The 18,654-nt window shown below is 49.5% G+C and overlaps 2 protein-coding genes across 2 annotated transcripts in view; both read right to left on the bottom strand.

Annotated features, from left to right (window-relative positions):
- Positions 1–12,529: 12,529 nt before the first annotated feature.
- BCDIN3D (BCDIN3 domain containing RNA methyltransferase) lies at positions 12,530–16,773 on the bottom strand. Its single transcript, XM_054012772.1, has 2 exons — positions 16,539–16,773; positions 12,530–13,446 (listed from the first exon to the last, which is right to left on the bottom strand). The coding sequence occupies exons 1-2, from the start codon at positions 16,740–16,742 to the stop codon at positions 12,853–12,855; spliced, it is 798 nt and encodes a 265-aa protein (XP_053868747.1). The 5' UTR covers positions 16,743–16,773; the 3' UTR covers positions 12,530–12,852.
- The window catches only part of FAIM2 (Fas apoptotic inhibitory molecule 2), a 63,970-nt gene continuing 58,669 nt past the window's right edge, over positions 13,354–18,654 (bottom strand). Inside the window, exon 13 of the mRNA XM_054012769.1 lies at positions 13,354–13,446. Within this exon, the coding sequence (XP_053868744.1) occupies positions 13,440–13,446 (7 nt within the window). The 3' untranslated portion in view covers positions 13,354–13,439. The remainder of the gene's footprint in view (positions 13,447–18,654) is intronic.

Genomic DNA, 18,654 nt, shown 5'->3' with positions numbered 1-18,654 from the left:
AGGCAGGCTGCCTTCGGCGGTTCACCTGCGGGAGGCCCGCCGGTCCCACGGATTCGGCGGCAATTCAGCGGTGAGTACGCTGAAGCGCGGGACCGGCAGACTTCCCGCAGGCATGCCGCCAAAGGCAGCCTGCCTGCCGTGCTTGGGGCGGCAAAAAAGCTAAAGCCCACCTGTGGGGAAGGGTCGAGAGAGGCCGAGAGAGAGACTGTCTCACTCTCCGTAGCCTGATGGGATAGCACTGGCACTCATCCACCCCTACACCTTCATCTAGTCCAGCAGGGAGGGCTGGACTAGGTCAGCCTCTGAAGGTCCCTTCCAGGTCTACATTTCTGTTTTATGAATCAAAAAGCTCACGTTTCAGTAGAGGGTGTGGGCACGTCTACACGGAGATCAAAGACCCATGGCGCGGCCCCAGCTAGCCTGGGTCAGCTGACTCAGGCTCGAGCTGCGGGGCCGTAAAATTGCGGTGTAGACTTTCAGGCTCAGGAGTCTGGAGCTCTGAGACCTCACGAGGTGGAGAAGGAACCAGCATCCGCCCATCAGCTCAAGTAAGAATCCCACCCTGACATGCCGGCTCCGTGGCAATGAGCTAACACTCCGGCACGTGAGCTTTGAGTGCCCTGATGCTGCAAAAATGATTGCTTGTAAAGTCAGACCAGGGCCGCCCGGGGGGAAGGGGCCCTCGAAATTGCTTTGTCCCAGGCCCTCTGAATCCTCTGGGCAGCCCTGAGTCAGACCTCACCTCCAGCCCCAAAGAATCCAGTTTCTCTGTGAAGGACCTACAGACTCAATGTTTGCCCCAGTGCCATGCAGAGACCAAGGCAGCCAATAACAGTCCTTAGCTTCAAGGCCTGATCTGAATCCCAGAGAAGTCGGTGGAAGTCTTTCCAGGGATTGCGGATCAGGTCTGTACATAACACTTTCCATCCCGAGATTTCCAAGCACTTTGCCACCGCAAATCCACTTCCCCGTCCCGCTGGGATAAAGAGGGAGGAAACTGCAGTGCTGCAAGAAGGAACGGCTTGTTCAAAGTCACGCAACAGAGGTAGCAACAGAACTCATGATACTTAAATCTTAGCAAAGCGCCCCAGCCACTGTCCTGCAGAGGCCTTCCCTAGCATTGGAAAGGGGAGCACAAGCTCCATTCACTCAACTAGTCACTTTTAATCATCTCAGAATCTTGCAAGGGCGTGGCACAAAAACAGACAGCGGGGACGGGGAGTCTGAGCTGGGTAGGGACCAGCTTTTCTCCTAATCAGGAGGAAACAGAGACCTCCCCAAAGTTCTCACCAAAACACAGAGCCAAGAGCATAAGAACGGCCGTACTGGGTCAGACCAAAGGTCCATCTAGCCCAGTAACCTGTCTACCGACAGTGGCCAATGCCAGGTGCCCCAGAGGGAGTGAACCTAACGGGCAATGATCAAGTGATCTCTCTCCTGCCATCCATCTCCACCCTCTGACAAACAGAGGCTAGGGATACCATTCCTTACCCATCCTGGCTAATAGCCATTAATGGACTTAACCTCCATGAATTTATCCAGTTCTCTTTTATACGCTGTTATAGTCCTAGCCTTCACAACCTCCTCAGGCAAGGAGTTCCACAAGTTGACTGTGCGCTGTATGAAGAAGAACTTCCTTTTATTTGTTTTAAATCTGCTGCCTATTAATTTCATTTGGTGACCCCTAGTTCTTGTATTATGGGAATAAGTAAATAACTTTTCCTTATCCACTTTCTCCACATCACTCATGATTTTATATACCTCTATCATATCCCCCCTTAGTCTCCTCTTTTCCAAGATGAAGAGTCCTAGCCTCTTTAATCTCTCCTCATATGGGACCCATTCCAAACCTCTAATCATTTTAGTTGCCCTTCTCTGAACCTTTTCTAGTGCCGGTATATCCCATAATGGCCGAGGCACTTGCTTGGTGTGTGGAAGACCCAGGTTCAAACCCCTGCTCTGCGTCAGCGAAAGCAGGGGGTTGAGAACCTGTCTTTCCCACATGAAAGTTACTAAACCATTGGCTGTTCTGAGATCTCTCGCGCGCCGGCTTTGACCAAAAACTCCATTCGCGACCAGAGAAACCGTCCCCATGAAAACTTTGTCAAAACTGATACGCTCCTGTGAGACCTTTCGGGATCGACAAATCACCATTTTCCAGCGGGAAAAAAACGTTTTGTTGGAAAAATCCCAACCGGCTCAGTGGCGGGGGAGGTCCATTATGTATGTATTTCTGAGTGCACATCTGGGTGATTTGGGTGAGTGGCGGGGGGAGGGGAACTGCTCCACATCCCTTCCTGCCAGGAGGAGACACGTGGGTCAACGGCTCCCACACTTCCTCTGCTATTCACTGGCAATGAGAAGAACTTGTTCCCGGAGCAACAAGGGAAATCACGCCCATGAAGCAGAACACAGGAGAACTGCAACCTCTGCCATGAAGAGCATGTAGCAACAAGCTACCAAGCTTTCAGCTACAGGAAGCTGCTTGCGGGGGGGCGGGGGGGCAGAGGTGTCGTTGTTGATTCTTGTTTCCTAAACTTGAATATTACACCTCTAGCCAGCTCGGGCTGGGGGGGAGCGGGGGGCGGGGGGAAGGGGGAAGCTGCATTAATTGACCTATGCATTGCCAGTGCTTTATTCGTTGAGAAAGCAGGGAGCAAGAGAGAGGGGGAGTAGCTGTCACTGGGTGATCAACAACTTGCCTGCTCTGATTTCCGTATTAAAATCACTTTCCTTCCCACCTCTGCTCTTCGACAAGTTCAGCTCTAACTCTCCAGCAGACAGTCCCTAGTCCAAACCAAACCAGCCCTGGCTCCCAACCCTTGAGTCTACAAAGCTGGCCTGCCACCCCTTTGCACTCTTCCCCTTCCCCACGTTGCTGTCCACATGTCTCCCCCTGCCCCATGTCAGGGTGAGGAATTTGTCTCCTAATCAATCAGGTTCCTGCATCAACCCTTGTTCCCTGCCTGGGCTCCCAGAGCCTCATTCTGTTCTCATTTATGCTGGGTAATTCCACTTCAATGGTGCTGCTACTGATCCACCCAGTCGTTAATTAAAGGGTAATCAGAGTCCCTAGAACCCAGGGTCTTTGGACTTCTTTCTTCGGGGGAATCTACCCAACACCCATGACACTGGAGGTGACCAGAATCCCCATCACGCGAGATTTTTAAGAACTGGCTGGACAAACCCTGGCCAGAGATGACCTAGGTTTATTTGATCCTGCCTCTCCAAGTCCCTTCCAGCACCACGTTTCTGTGACCGAGCAGCTGTTATATTCAAGCACAACGTTGAACTCACCCAGTTGTTTCAGAGAAAGCCAGCGAACAAGCGGATCAGAAATCTGGGTTGGCTGAGTTCTGTCTATACAGGGATCGTGGGAGCTAGCTGCGAAACCGACCGGAAGTGAATGATGGTCAGGGAACAAGCAGCTCCTCCAGGCCGTAGCTATCGGTCTTCGATATTCATACAGCACCCGTTGCCCAATCTTTAACATAGTCACCCACACAGCCCAGCTGTGAGGTAGGTTTATTCCTATTGTACAGCTGGAGAACTGACACACTGAGAGGCCGAGTGACTTTGCCAAGATCACACAGGAAGCCCATGTTGGAGCAGGGAATTGTCTGTGTTCGGGGATCAAACCTCTGGACCATCCTTCCTCTCATATGCATAATAGCTTGGAAAGCGTCTATCCTATCCAATCTCTGTCCAGTCCATCACAGCGGTAGCTGTAGTGGCAGTTTCCTGAGATGATGCTTGGATCAGCCAGTAGGGGGCTTGACTTCCCCAAGTACTCAGTTGACACCAACGCAGCAGGAGATTGTCGCCTCTAAAAATCAGGCTCCAAGGGGATCCCAAGTACTTTCCAAGGTTGTGAAGGCTGGCCACAGGGGAAAGCTTGGATAGTGACTGCAGCTCAAGAGTTAAACTAGGGTCGTAATTAGGGCTGGCTGGAAATTGTCTGTCAAAACATTTTTTTCCCCAGTGGAAAGAAAAACGTTCATGGGAAGTGTCCCCGTTCCTAAAAATGTTCAATCTGAAAAATGAAAATGTGTGGTGGAAAATCACCAGGTTTCACCCCAAAATTGTCAGTTTTATCCCCCCCAAAATTGATTTTTTTGGGGTCAGTTTTTAGTTTTTCAACCAAAAGGATCAAAATTTTCTGCATTAAAAAAAAATAGAAAATCCAACTGGCTCTAGACACAAGGCCAGAAGATTCACGGGTTTCTTTCTATTTCAGCCACAAAACTCCTCTCTCCATCTGGGCAAAGACACTCGCATAGCTTGCCACCGACCCATCAACAGTCATTTGGTTTGCCCCATTTGGCAGGACAGTAGCTATGTCTGATCCAGTTTGACACATAGGTGTTGGAATCATCATCATGACTGGATCTTGGTCCCCTACAGAGAACCGCTGGACTAGCAGCTGTTACTGTTAAACTAGTGAGATGATGGTGCACCTCTGCAACATAAGGGGGAGAGGGATAGCTCAGTGGTTTGAGCATTGGCCTGCTAAACCCAGGGTTGTGAGCTCAATCCTTGAGGGGGCCATTTAGGGATCTGGGGCAAAAATCTGTCTGGGGATTGGTCCTGCTTTGAGCAGGGGGTTGGACTAGATGACCTCCTGAAGTCCCTTCCATCCCTGATATTCTATGATTACAAACACAGCTGCCCCATGGCCACCCATGTCTTACCAGCCCATATTCTAATGACCTAGAGGCACCACAATCAGGGACCATTTGCTATGAGCCCGAAAGGGAAAGTTCAACAGACACATCCCTTCTTAACATGCACCTAGCACTTCCATTTTCCACCTTGTGTCAAAGGCATGCAACAGCTGCTGAATCCTGGGAACCAGGAAGCCCTGAGTTCTAATCCCAGCTCCTTCCTTGGCACTGGGGTGGCTTCACCAGGCTGCCTTGGTTTCTCCATCTCGCCCTAATGGGGATAACAAATGCTGACTTGCCACCCACGGGTGGCATGTGGCTTAATTAGTTAAAGCACTTTGAAGGTGTAAAATGTCATCATGCTTCAAAGTGCCGGCAAATGGATATTATAAACCAGCTCATGACGCACTCCAGCTGAGACTTCCCAGAATGCTTGGCAAACGTTAGCCCATTAAGCTGCAAAAAACAACTCCCCAGCAGGGGGGTGGAAAGTATCAGCTCCCTTTTGTAAATGGGGAAACCGAGTCACGGGGAGGCTATTTCGCATGGCAATAACAATAACAAATTGCATTTAACAGCGCAATGTTCAGCCAGGGTGCCTGGCAGAGCACTTATGCAGCAACCGCTAGGCCCACCGCCGGGGGTGGAGCGCAACTGTGGTTCAGTGGCCCCCCCAGCCATGCCACCCGCTGGTTTGGGACAGGATGTGGCCATCTCTGAGGTCACCGTGCTTTGCCCCCTGTTCTGTAAATCAGGGATGAGGCCACACAGTCAAAATTGTGGGGGGTACCAGCGAGAGGAGGGTTAGGAAAAGGATGAAGCCAGACGCTTCCCCTAATCCCCCCTTGCATTGTTCCATCAGGGGCAGTGGGGTTTGCCCCCCCCACCCCTAATTCCACAGCTGGTCAGAACCATCTGCACAGAGGCCTTCACACCAGCTCCACAGTCCCAGTGCCCCCCAAACCCTGCTCCCTTGGGACGTGGGTCCACAGCTGCCTCCAGAGCCCCATGCCAGGGAGAACCCCCGCCTCGGAGAGGATGGCACAGCTCCAGGCTAGTCAGCTGTTCTAAATGATCTCTGCAAGGCTGGTGGGGTGACCATATGATTTAATCCAGCCCTGTCCCACCCCCAATGCAATGCAATGCAAAGATGGGCCGGTATCATTTTACACACCTGATCCACACAGGAGGGGTGAGATCCATGTTTGGAGGGATCCCCCTGCACATGGACGTTGATGGCACAGGACACCTAACCTTTCTACAGCCTTCACCCCTCTTCCTCCCCTTCCCCCACACCCACCTGCTGCTCTATATTACAAGGAGGTGGGTACAGAAAGAAGGCATGGTCTGGTGCAGCGGTTCACAACCCTTTCCTTTACCGACCTCCCCCTGTACATACTGGGACACCTAAGGCCCCCTTTCCTATCTAGCCGGGGCAACGAAAATGATTAGGAAGGTTGGGGCACATGACTTACGAGGAGAGGCTGAGGGAACTGGGGTTATTTAGTCTGCAGAAGAGAAGAATGAGGGGGGATTTGATAGCCGCCTTCAACTACCTGAAGAAGGGTTCCAAAGAGGATGGAGCTCGGCTGTTCTCAGTGGTGGCAGATGACAGAACAAGGAGCAATGGTCTCAAGTTGCAGTGGGGGAGGTCTAGGTTGGATATTAGGAAACACTATTTCACTAGGAGGGTGGTGAAGCACTGGAATGGGTTCCCTAGGGAGGTGGTAGAATCTCCATCCTTAGAGGTTTTTAAGGCCCGGCTTGACAAAGCCCTGGCTGGGATGATTTAGTTGGTGTTGGTCCTGCTTTGAGCAGGGGATTGGAGGTCTCTTCCAACCCTAATATTCTATGATTCTATGACACCCTCATCTTTAGTAATATGGAAAAGGGTGGGTGTGACCCACTGACATCTGCTCAAAACCCTTGTGAGGATCACGATCTAGTGGTTAGACCAGGATACTAGACGTTAGTGTTTCTGAGTTGCAGCTACAACCCTGCAACTTTGGGCTCCGCTCTATGCCTCAGTGGATCTACCTGTAAAATGGGGGAATAATGATACTGGCCTACCTTTGCAAGGTGCTTTGACATCGAGGGAGGAAAAGTGCTAGGCTGGTGCAAGCTATTATTACTTTCACTTCACTACCTCAGGAGACCTGTACAATTAAAGCACTTAGGAATCCCCAGTGGGAAAGTGCTAGCGACTGGAGTATTATTATAAAAATGCGTCAGAGCCTTCAGTACGCCTGGCAGCTAGGATGCACTGGGCCTCTCTTTCTGGTGGACCTCGTAAAGCTTGAACGGGGGAGCCACAAACATTCCCGTAAAGCTGCGTGGGAGCCGCAATTTCCATTTCACGGGATTTCAAACATTAGTTTTGTGCCGAGTCTGAACAAAAACAGAGAATTTCAAAATTCCCCCCACCCCCAAAGAAGTTTCTGAAAGGCTTTTCTTCAATTTTTTTCCCCCCCTAAATGGACATGTTCCTACAGGACTGTGTCACTTTTATTTTGAGCACATGTAAGTGGGTTTGAATTTTTAAAAGTTAAATGAAAGGAAATTTCAAAGTGAAAAATTATGAACCCCAAAAAATCAAAATGTTTCATTTAGAATCTGTCAAAACCAAATGTTTTGACTTTTTCCGATGTTTGTTTTTTAAAGGAACAATTGGGCAAAATGGAAAGGTCAGCAAAACTGCTGGGGGGGGGGGGGGGGGGGAAGATTTCACCCATCTCCAGCTGTGACCAAGCTATGAGCACCGGTCCTGCTCTTGTGTGCGCATGTTTCTGTGCATAATGCATGTGTGTGGACAAACCTTTCAAACCCCTACATTCAAACTGTATTGGACCAGATTCTGATCTCAGCCCCACTGATGTAATAAATCCAGAGTTAATTCCATTAAATGCAGCAGGACTTACTCCCGATTCACACCGGTGTGGGCCCTATGAATCCATCTAAACCCGCGGTTTGTACTGTGTAATCCACAAAGGGAATGAAACCAGGTGGGGAATCACAGAGGAGATGGGAAATAGCATGGGCCAGGGGGTCTCTTCGCAGGGGTGAAGGGCAAGCGTCCCCAGATGGACAGTTTGGTTAATTCCTGTCACTATCTTGGCACATTGCCCTTCAGAAGTTTCTTGGTGGGCCAAGAATACAACTCATCCCCGGGGGCGGAGTTGCAGTGGTAACCAGAGCAGGTAAGCCCCACTGCAGAAGGGGAAGCTGCTTCTTCCCTCCATTTTAATGTGAACCTTGAATCTGCCTGATCTGAAAGGTTTAGAGAAAGAAACATTTGGGGGAAAAGCAGCAAATACTGAACTAAACAGATTTGCAAGAGCCGGGATTCTGTGGTGCATCAGCGCCACCAACTGGACAACTTAGATCACAGCAATAGGTAGGTAGGGCATAAAAGGATAGGCTGAGTCGCCAGGAGTGGGATTTTGTGGTGTTGTGTGGAGAGGCCCGGATTCACGCCCACTGAAGTCAGTGGGAGCTTTCCCATCAACTGCAAGGGGCGGGAGATCAGACTCTACGCTACCATGTCAGCAAAACGTATGTCGTTCAGGGGTGTGAACATTCCACCCCCCCACATCACGTAAATGAGGCCAGCGTAAGCGCTAGTGCGCGCAGCGCCATGTCAACAGGAGAGCTTCTCCCGCCGACATAGCTTCTGCCACTCGGCCTAGAGCGTCTTCACCACACGCGCTGGTACTGCGCGGCTGTACCAGTCCGGCTACTCCACTGCCGCACGGTACGCAGAGATGTGCCCTTAATTACCCCGGTGATAGGCGCTAGAGAAAAACCTACAGCAGAGAGATTGAGGGGTGGGTTGGCTCTTTAGGGAAATGGATGGCAGATTCGTTTCCCCACCATCAATAGCTAACACAGTCGAAGTTTTAAAATCTGTTGTAACAAGATTAGTAATAATGAGATGTGGAAACTTGTTTACTCCACGCTGAAAAACTGAAGGATCTAGCTATCTAGAATAAAACAAGCCTTCTAGGGCTCACAATCCAACCCCTCTGCGCAGCGGACTTCCCCATAGGGCAAGGGGTAGAAGAAGTTAACTCTTTGGAGACTGAAAATCCATACCACTACTGACCAGTTACTTGGATTAAAATATTTTCCTGCTACTCCAATGAGAAACTGCAGAACTGGAATTAATTTGCAAACTGGACACCATCAAACTAGGCCTGAATAAAGACTGGGAGTGGATGGGCCACTATAAAAAGTAATTTTCCCTCTGCGGATACTCACACCGTCTTGTCAACTGTTGGAAATGGGCCAGCTTGATTGCATTGGCCTGGTTAGTACTACAAAAGTAATTTTCCCTCCCTTGGTATTCACCCCTTCTCGTCAATTGTTGAGAATAGGTCACTTCCAACTTAAATGAATTGGCTCGTTAGCATTGACCCCCCACTTGGTAAGGCAACTCCCATCTTTTCATGTGCTAGAATATATATTCTGCTTACTGTTTTTTTCGCTCTATGCAGCTGATGAAGTGGGTTTTAGCCCACAAAAGCTTATGCCCAAATAAATTTGTTAGTCTCTAAGATGCCACAAGGACTCCTCGTTGTTTGAGCAAATACCGTAGCTTTTATACAGCAGCCACAAATTTACGATTGCAATTGTATGAGGGGGTTGCTTGTGATGGTGGAGCGCAGGGCTCACTTCTGATTTATGTCTTATATTCTCCTAAAGCTCATGCTTCAGGGTTTCAGCCAGACACTAGCAGGGGTCAGGAAGGGATACTTTCTGCCCCCCCAAACACACTGTATTCTGGGAAAGCTTTTAAAATCACCTTCCTCTGAAGCATCAGGGATGGCCATGGCTGGATATGGGATATTGGGCAGGGTGAGTCAGGGCGCTGAGGTGGCACCGAACATCCTCTCTCAGCTGCTTGGCTGGCTGGACCTGCACAGGGTCTAACTGATTGCCATACATGAGAATGGGAAGGAATTTCCCCCCATTGTCAGACTGGCAGTGACCTTGGGGGATTTCACCTTCCTCTGCAGTGTGAGAGTGTGGGTCTCTTCCCAGGATTATCTGGGTTTCCTCTTTCATGTAATCAATTCCCTGCCATTGCAGGGGACTCAAGCACTGGTGCACCGCGGTCCCTCCTACTCTCTGCCTGTGGCACATAATGATCTAATCCAGTCTCCTGGGGGCTGTAATATTTTCATCTCGTTTCAATTGTTGGGTTTAGCGTACAAGTGCCAGAGGGCGTTCATGGCCTAAGACATACAGAAGGTCAAACCAGCCGATCTAGTGAGCCCTTTAATTCTATGACATCAGAATGAATCATGGATTTATTGGAGGTTCTAATCACTTAAGTAGAATAAAAAGAGGTCCGAATTACTCTGATGGTGTATCAGGACTGGAGCTCTCTACGCAAAAGCCTCAGTTGTTACTGCAGGAAGTAGGGCTGGTGATTGAGTCATGGTTTTATTCTTTCCTTTGAGTCGGCAATGAAAGAAGGCCTCAGCATGATGCTAGGAGAGGTGCTGTAAACCGGAAATGCTGTTTATCAAGTGAGATGAGCCAGGCCCCTGTCCATTAACGATCACATGGAACTTTATGGAACAGCAGTTTTGATTGCTAGCTTTAGGTGCTGGCCATGGTCCCTATCACCTCCCCTTGGAGTTTTGATTGGATACAGTGGTCTTCACTCGATCCTAAACTGTGCTCTGGAATTGTGCACTGCACCTCATCAGTTCAACCTCATCAGTCGCTGAATTTTAGTAGGGGGCAAAGTGATCACCGGAGCATGGAAGAGATTTGAGGCTTGCTGGGTGAAAGGAGGTTTTAACAGTCAATTACTATTACTTTACTTCTTTGAACAAATTTGTATTTCTGAAAGCGACACTTTAAACTATTATGATTGACAGCAATTGATTGATGCCTTTGAACACTAGCCATGAGGACTTTTTGTAATCCCTGCCCATCCAGGTCACCAAAAGGAAACATACCTTTGTTTACCAATAATTATTCCGAGATTCCAACAACTAGTTTTGCTCACCCTTTGCCTTTAGAACTCTCTGGCTGGCTGTGCATAGCTGCCACAGGGGTTGGTTTAAAATTTAAGCTCATTACGGGTTTGTTAATTGTTTCCTCAAGCACTACACACAATTATACTGTCACTTAGAAAGCTCCAATAAGGGGAGAAAAAAAAAAAGTCAGTGTAATATAGATATGTAATCTGTGGCATTCTGCCCAACGGCATGAAAGGTTAGTTAGAGAAGAACTCCTCCTCGTGGACGATTGTGTCACGACAGTCAATTTTCCCTTTCCTTGTTTATATCTGTACATTTCCTTCAATGATACTAATAACTTACAGTATAGTTGGAGTGAAACCTGGATATGTATTGTAAGAAAAGAGTGGAACATGAGTTGTATCTTACCTAAAGTCTTTGAAGAAGTGTGCAAATTATAATTATACCACAAGATACTTTTAATCCATTTTTTCAGAATACATGTAAATCTTACCAATTACCAAAAGTATTAGAAATGTTTACTATCTTTATTATACACAGAAGAACAACAGTAAGTAGATCTAAGATTGGAAATGTGTTGAAAATCATTAAAGAAAGTGTAAGGAGAAAAAATGAAAAGAAATATATATAAAAGAAGTATTTGACAATTCCTTACCTGTGTATTTCCCACATTTTAAGGCTTTTTAAAATTTGATTACAGCTGCCTTACCTGAAAATAGTTTTTCCCATTAATTTAAAATAAGATATTTGAACCAAGCCCCCTGATTTCATGAAGTATTAATTATTTTCCTATGACTAATATACAGGCAAAGGCATCGCTTTTATTATGCAATTGTACTATAAACTCAATTAGCAGAACCCTTGATTCCTAAAATGTAACTGGATAGACTCATTGGTTGAATGGAAAGTTTGACGAGAAAAAATAAAATGCATGTTTGATTAAAAATAAATAGTTTATTTCAAGGTTATTTATCAAAGAGATCTCACTTTTGTTTTGTTTGTATTATATGGATACATGACCCACAAAAACTTCATTCCATGGGACGGTCAAAGTCCACACACTTTGGCAGACTGCTGAAGTTTGCTTATGATACTGTTCCGGGCAGCTCTTAATGCTAGCCAAATCCACACCCCTTTGGAACTGTCCATCAGATATCATAGAATATCAGGGTTGGAAGGGACCTCAGGAGGTCATCTAGTCCAATCCCCTGCTCAAAGCAGGACCTAATCCCAACTAAATCATCCCAGTCAGGGCTTTGTCAAGCCTGACCTTAAAACCTCTAAGGAAGGAGATTCCACCACCTCACTAGGTAACCCATTCCAGTGCTTCACCACCCTCCTAGTGAAAAAGTTTTTCCTAATATCCAACCTAAACCTCCCCCACTGCAACTTGAGACCATTACTCCTTGTTCTGTCATCTGGTACCACTGAGAACAGTCTAGATCCATCCTCTTTGGAACCCCCTTTCAGGTAGTTGAAAGCAACTATCAAATCCCCCCTCATTCTTTTCTTCTGCAGACTAAACAATCCCAGTTCCCTCATAACTCATGTGCTCCAGCCCCCTAATCATTTTTGTTGCCCTCCGCTGGACTCTTTCCAATTTTTCCACATCCTTCTTGTAGTGTGGGGTCCAAAACTGGACACAGTACTCCAGGTGAGGCCTCACCAATGTCGAATAGAGGGGAACGATCACGTCCCTCGATCTGCTGGCAATGCCCCTACTTATACAGCCCAAAATGCCGTTAGCCTTCTTGGAAGTGCAGTCATAAAACAGAACTATAGAAAATATTATATGAGGGAAGAAACGGATTCTCACATGTGATCTCACAGGTTCAGATGGAAAAAAAAGTAAAGCAGCTACTAATGTACATGGAAGTGTATTTTTGTTCCCTTGGGGGAATAGGCAAATGCACTGTCTTTCAATGAAATAACCTGTTCTAGTGTATGTACAAAGAACCTATATGGCACTTTTTATCTTCAAAAGCACTTTACCCGAGCACCCCAAGAGATAGGTCACAATTATCATCCTCGTTCTGTAGATGGAGAAACTGAGGCAGAGAGGAATCAGCGCGAAATCGGAGATGCAGATTCAGAAGCTCCTGGCTCCCAGTTCTATGCTCACACCATTACCTCTCTCTCTCCCCCTCTGCCTGGGTGCAGGATGATGTTTTCATCAGGCACGGAGCTGCCCTTTCTCAGAGTTGCTTCTGAGTCAATCGGTTTGATTTAAAAAGCAAGAGACTCCTGTCCCAGCTTGTGCTACCAAAGCAGCACACCAGTTCCATGGCACCGTCCTCGGTTAAGATCTGGGTTATCCTCTCTGCCATGTCCCCATTGATGGCAAGAGAGCGGAAGTGGTCAAAATCATTCCTACCCAGCTTCCGGAGGCGCCGGGCGGCTGCTCTATAACACTTCCACGGCTGGGGTTCAATAAGCAGGTAATTGCACCGAGACGAAAGGTAGGTTAAGAACTCCACCAGGCCATCATCCCCGTGGTTCAGGTGGATCCACATGGTCACTGACATACAAAAGCCGATGTCAAAGGTGGAACGGCTGAACCTGCTCAGATAGGAGCTCAAGAACAACTCCCGGGCGCCAGCATCCATGACATCCAGGGTGGCGTAGGAGATGGAGCCAGGAAAGGGACTGCATCGCTCAGCTCTCTCGATCAGTGCTGCGTCGATGTCGCAGCACAGGAGGTTCAGGATCTTTCCAACAACCGGCTGATCAGGGCTGGCCTCGTTCTCCTGTAGACCAAGGAGGTGTCTGTAGAGAGCAACGCTTAGCTCCTGCGGAAGGAAAAACAGCATGGATTCATTCAGCATGCCCTGCTCAGTAACATATCACCAAGGTATATGGGCCCACTGAGATACAAGGATCAGGTCTCCGATTTTTCTTGAGGTTTCGAAGTCCGGCAGAGTAGGGCAACCCACTGATGGATTCATCGTTTCTGGAACCAGGACAAAAAAAATGTCACAGCACCTTCCATTTGAAGATCTCTAAGGGCTTTCAAAGACGTTCATTATTCAAGCCTCACAACCTCCCTATGTGTTATCCCCATTTTAGAGGCATTAAAGCGACAATCAGGTTCATGCAGCAAGGACCTAACCCAATGCCCATTTCATTCAATCGGAGTCTTTCCATTGACTCTACTGGGTTTTGAATCACGCCTCACGTCAGCAGCGGAGCCAGGAACAGAAGGCAGGTCCCTTGACACCCCGGATCCTGCCTTGACTACTATGGGGAAAGATTAGTTCTGCCAATACACATCTTGCTGAATACCCCCTTCCCTTGGAGAGGTGAATGCTATATCCAGCTCTCTAGATAAGCCCCAGAGGGCTTATCTCTATTCTAATAACCTGAATGGAGATTTAAAAGGCCATATTGATAATAATGCACTTCCTCCTCCTAATTACTTATGGAAAAATAGTGATAAAGCCATAAGACAGGTACTTTCAGGGCTTTCCCTTCCATTTCCTTTTTCAGACTGTTCCATTGAATAGGAAAACGTGTTTCCTACCATCAAAGTTGCAGGTGAAATTCCCGAATGACATGATACCAAGGAATAAACACAGCTGTGTTTATCTCTAGTGTGCAAGTAAAACGAGTATTAGGTTATGTAGGGATACGGTGCCCTCTAGTGGTCAAACATTTCCTCTTTGGCGTCTGTATTTTAGACCACAAAAAGAAGAACAGGAGTACTTGTGGCACCTTAGAGACTAACAAATTTATTAGAGCATAAGCTTTCGTGGACTACAGCCAAGTGGGCTGTAGTCCACGAAAGCTTATGCTCTAATAAATTTGTTAGTCTCTAAGGTGCCACAAGTACTCCTGTTCTTCTTTTTGCGGATACAGACTAACACGGCTGTTACTCTGAAACTTGTATTTTAGACCAGCGGTTCTCAACCAGGGGTCCAGGCCCGCCCCTGAGCAGGTTTCAGGGGCTCCACGATGCAGGGCCGGTGTTCGATTCGCTGGGGCCCAGGGCAGAAAGCCAAAGCCATGCGGCGCGGTGCTGAAGTCTGGAGCTCTGAGCCCTGCCACCCGGGACTGAAGCCGAAGCCTGAGCCACTTAGCTTTGCAGGGCCCCCTGAGGCGTGGGACCCGATGTAATTGCCCTGCGTATTACCCACCAATGCTAGCTCTGGCTTTTATATGCAGAAAAATAGTTGTGGCAGCACAGATGAGCCGTGGAGTTTTTATAGCACATCAGGGGGCCTCAGAAAGAAAAGTTGAGAACTCCTGTTTTAGACTCTGTGGCCTTATGATCAGATGTTTAGTTGATCTCTTGAAAGCTCATCTGAAATGAGGTCTAGAATCACTCAGATAATGCAAGGAGATTAAGAACAACCATAACAAATAATAGAACAAATGCATCCAAAACAGAATGCAAAGTAGTACTTTAACTCAAATGCATTTTTTTAAATATAGTTCTCAGTCTAATAAAGTCCTCTATCTGCAAAAGCCATTTTTAAAGCCATGTCCAACTTATACACTGGATCATTTCTCTATGCACTAGAGAATCTCAGCCACTTCTAGAGTAGAGTGCACCACATCTACACACAGTTCACAGCAAAAATATATATCAAACAAAGAATGTTCCAGGTAAGATACAGGAGAAATTTAGAGAAATAGAATGTAGGTAGTAGCCTTGAAATTCTGCCAAAACACCAACCTTCTGAAAATTACCATGAGGTTTTAAAATAACCATAGGTGGTCAGGACTAGAGCTGTCATTTCATTCCATCCCAAAACATTTTGTTTCAACATTCAGGCATTAGGGCAAAAGAAAGGAAAACTAGATTCACAAAATTAGATTCCGGTGGTTCCCGGCCAATGGGAGCTGCGGAGTCAGCGCTCGGGGCAGCGGGAGGGGCACCACGCAGAAAACCCTTGGCCAGCCCTGTGCCTAGGAGCCGGACATGGCGTCTGCTTCCAGGAGCCAGGTGGAGCCGGGCAGGTAGGGAGCCTGCCTTAGCCCTGCTGCACCGCCGACCGGACTTTGGCCTATTAAATTGCCTAGGGAGGTTGTGGAATCTCCATCTCTGGAGATATTTAAGAGTAGGTTAGATAAATGTCTATCAGGGATGGTCTAGACAGTATTTGGTCCTGCCATGCGGGCAGGGGACTGGACTCTGGAGGTTTTTCGCCTTCCTCCGCAGCATGGGGCAGGGATCACTAGCAGGAGGGTCTCAGCCGATTGAAGTCACTAAAACACAGGATTGGGGACTTCAACGGTAGAGTCCAGGGAAGGGTCTTGCGGCCTGCAGCATGCAGGGGGTCAGACCAGATGATCATAATGGTCCCTTCTGACCTTAATGTCTATGAGTCTATGAGTCTACCTCTCGAGGTCCCTTCCAGTCCTAGAGTCTATGAATCTATGAAAATCTCCTGGATTGGTTTCAGTAGCCACCGGGAGATCAAGGCCGATTCTGGAAGACTCCCGGCCAATCCGGGAGGGTTGGCAACCCTAATGCTACCCCTGGACCTTCCCCTCTGCCATGGTAGTCCCATCCACTGCCCCTTCCCCATGTTACCCCCAGGTCTTCCCTCCCCCATGTTACTCCCTGGGCACTGCCCCACCATGCTCCCCCCCACCTCCGTGCTACCCCCAGTCCACTGCCCCCCATGCTTCCCCTTGATCTTCCCTCCCCCATGTTACTCCCTGGGCACTGCCCCACCATGCTCCCCCCCACCTCCGTGCTACCCCCAGTCCACTGCCCCCCTTGCTTCCCCTTGGTCTTCCCTCCCCCATGTTACTCCAGCCCGCCCCCCCAGTCCCCATCCCCCCAAGCTACCCCGCACCCCTTCCCTTGCGTCTCCCCCCATCCCACGTTACCGTGACCCTAGTGTCCCCTCCCCCGCCCCGGGCGGCCTCTTACCCCCGAGTTGCAGCCGACGTCCAGCCCCAGCAGTGGGGAGGGCCCCGCGGGGAAGAGCCGCCCCAGCAGCGCCGGCGGCAGGAGACGGACGCGGCCCTCGGGCGGGTGGAAGCGGGAGTAATTGGGGAAGTTCCCGTAAGGGGCCGCCCCGGGCTCGGAGCCGCTGAGCATCTCCTCGGCCCCTTCCGTCCTGGGGGCCGCCATCTTGTCCGGTCCTTCGGCTCTGGCGCCCGGCGGGCTACCAAACGCCGATGCTTTTCTGGCCGGGGGCAGAAAGGTTCCGTGTGGCGGAGCTGCGCGTGCGCAAGCTGAGACGCTGGGGCGGGGAGGCTGAGGGAGAGGGGGGGAGGAAAGCGCCACAGAAGCCTGTGCAGCAGCAATTGGGTTCCCCCCCAATGCACATCCCTGGGGGTGGTGCTGCTCAAATGGGAAATTTAGGCCCTATTAGGGTTACCATATTTAGTGCCTCCGAAAGGAGGACACTTTAAAGGGGCCCCAGCCCCGCGCCCGCCCCAACCCCGCCCCCTCCCCAAAGTCTCCGCCCCCTCCCCTGCTTCCCGCGAACATTTGAGTCGCGGGAAGCCTGAAGCACGTAAGGGGCGGGGGGTGTGGGGGGGGAAGGAGGCGCGGCCCACCCCCGGCCCCGCAGGTCCCCAGCCCGGCCCGACCGAGCACCGCCGGCACCCGACCCGGCACCCGGGCCCCCCCGAGCACCGCCGGCACCCGAGCCGCCGGCCGAGCCCCCCGGCCCCCCCGAGCACCGCCGGCACCCGACCCGGCACCCGAGCCCCCGGCCCGGCACCCGGCCCCCCCGAGCACCGCCGGCTGAGCCCCCGGCCGAGCCCCCGGCCACCCCGAGCACTGCCGGCACCCGACCCGGCACCCGAGCCCCCGGCCCGGCACCGGGCCCCCCCGAGCACCGCCGGCTGAGCCCCCGGCCCGGCACCCGAGCCGCCGACCGCATATCCGATTTTCCCGGACATGTCGGGCTTTTTGGGATTTCCCCCCGGACGGGGATTTGGAGCCCAAAAAGCCGGACATGTCCGGGAAAATCCGGACGTATGGTAACCCTAGGCCCTATGATGCCCAGGTTTTGGTCTCTTTATAGGACTTCCTGCCAGCCCTGCCATGGGTTATTATTGTTTCTATTCCTGTAGGATTTACAACACCCAAGGGAGAGCAGTAGGGTGACCAGACAGCAAGTGTGAAAAATAAGGACAGGGGGCCGGGGGTAATAGGCGGCTATAGAAGACAAAGCCCCAAATATCAGGACTGTCCCTGTAAAATCAGGACATCTGGTCACCCTGGAGAGCAGGGTCTCACTGTGTGAAGCACTCATCTACTTTAGAAAAGCAACAAAGAATCCTGTGGCACCTTAAAGACTAACAGATGTATTGGAGCATAAGCTTTCGTGGGTGAATACCCACTTCGTCAGACACATGTAATGGAAATTACATAGACCTTATATACACCTGGTCTTATTCCGGACTAATGTTGCTAATTGGTTACTCCATTCTTATTCCCAGAATAAAAATGCCTTATTATAAATTAGCTTCATCCACTTGGATTAAACTAATTTGGGACAGGGCACTCTTATTCCAGAATAATGGTGTCCACACAGAGGCTACATCTACACTCCGGGGGGGGGGGGGGGGGTGTCGATTTAAGATACCCAAATTCAGCTACGTGAATAGCGTAGCTGAATTCAACGTATCGCAGCCGACTTACCCCGCTGTAGGGACGGCGGCAAAATCGACCTCTGCAGCTTCCAGTCGACGGCGCTTACTCCCACCTCTGCTGGTGGAGTAAGAGCGTCGATTCGGGGATCGATTGTTGCGTCCCGACAGGACGCGATAAATCGATCCCCAAGAGGTCGATTTCTACCCGCCGATTCAGGCGGATAGTGTAGACCTAGCCAGAGTTAACCAGGAATAGTTAATCTACTTTAAATTCACACGCTATCTTATTCTGGATTAGCTTTCTTGTGTAGACAAACCTATAATAAGAGACAGTCCCAGCTCCAAAGAGCTTACATTCTAAATAGATCAGACAGACAAAGGGCAGGGAAAGGAAAGTAAGTTGTCTACACCTGAAAGTTAATTTTAAATTTAAATTA

The sequence above is a fragment of the Malaclemys terrapin genome, chromosome 23, assembly GCF_027887155.1.
Source record: "Malaclemys terrapin pileata isolate rMalTer1 chromosome 23, rMalTer1.hap1, whole genome shotgun sequence".
NCBI lineage: Eukaryota > Metazoa > Chordata > Testudines > Emydidae > Malaclemys > Malaclemys terrapin.
Note: the sequence above shows the minus strand (reverse complement) of the source record. Positions and strands in the feature narration are given on the sequence as shown.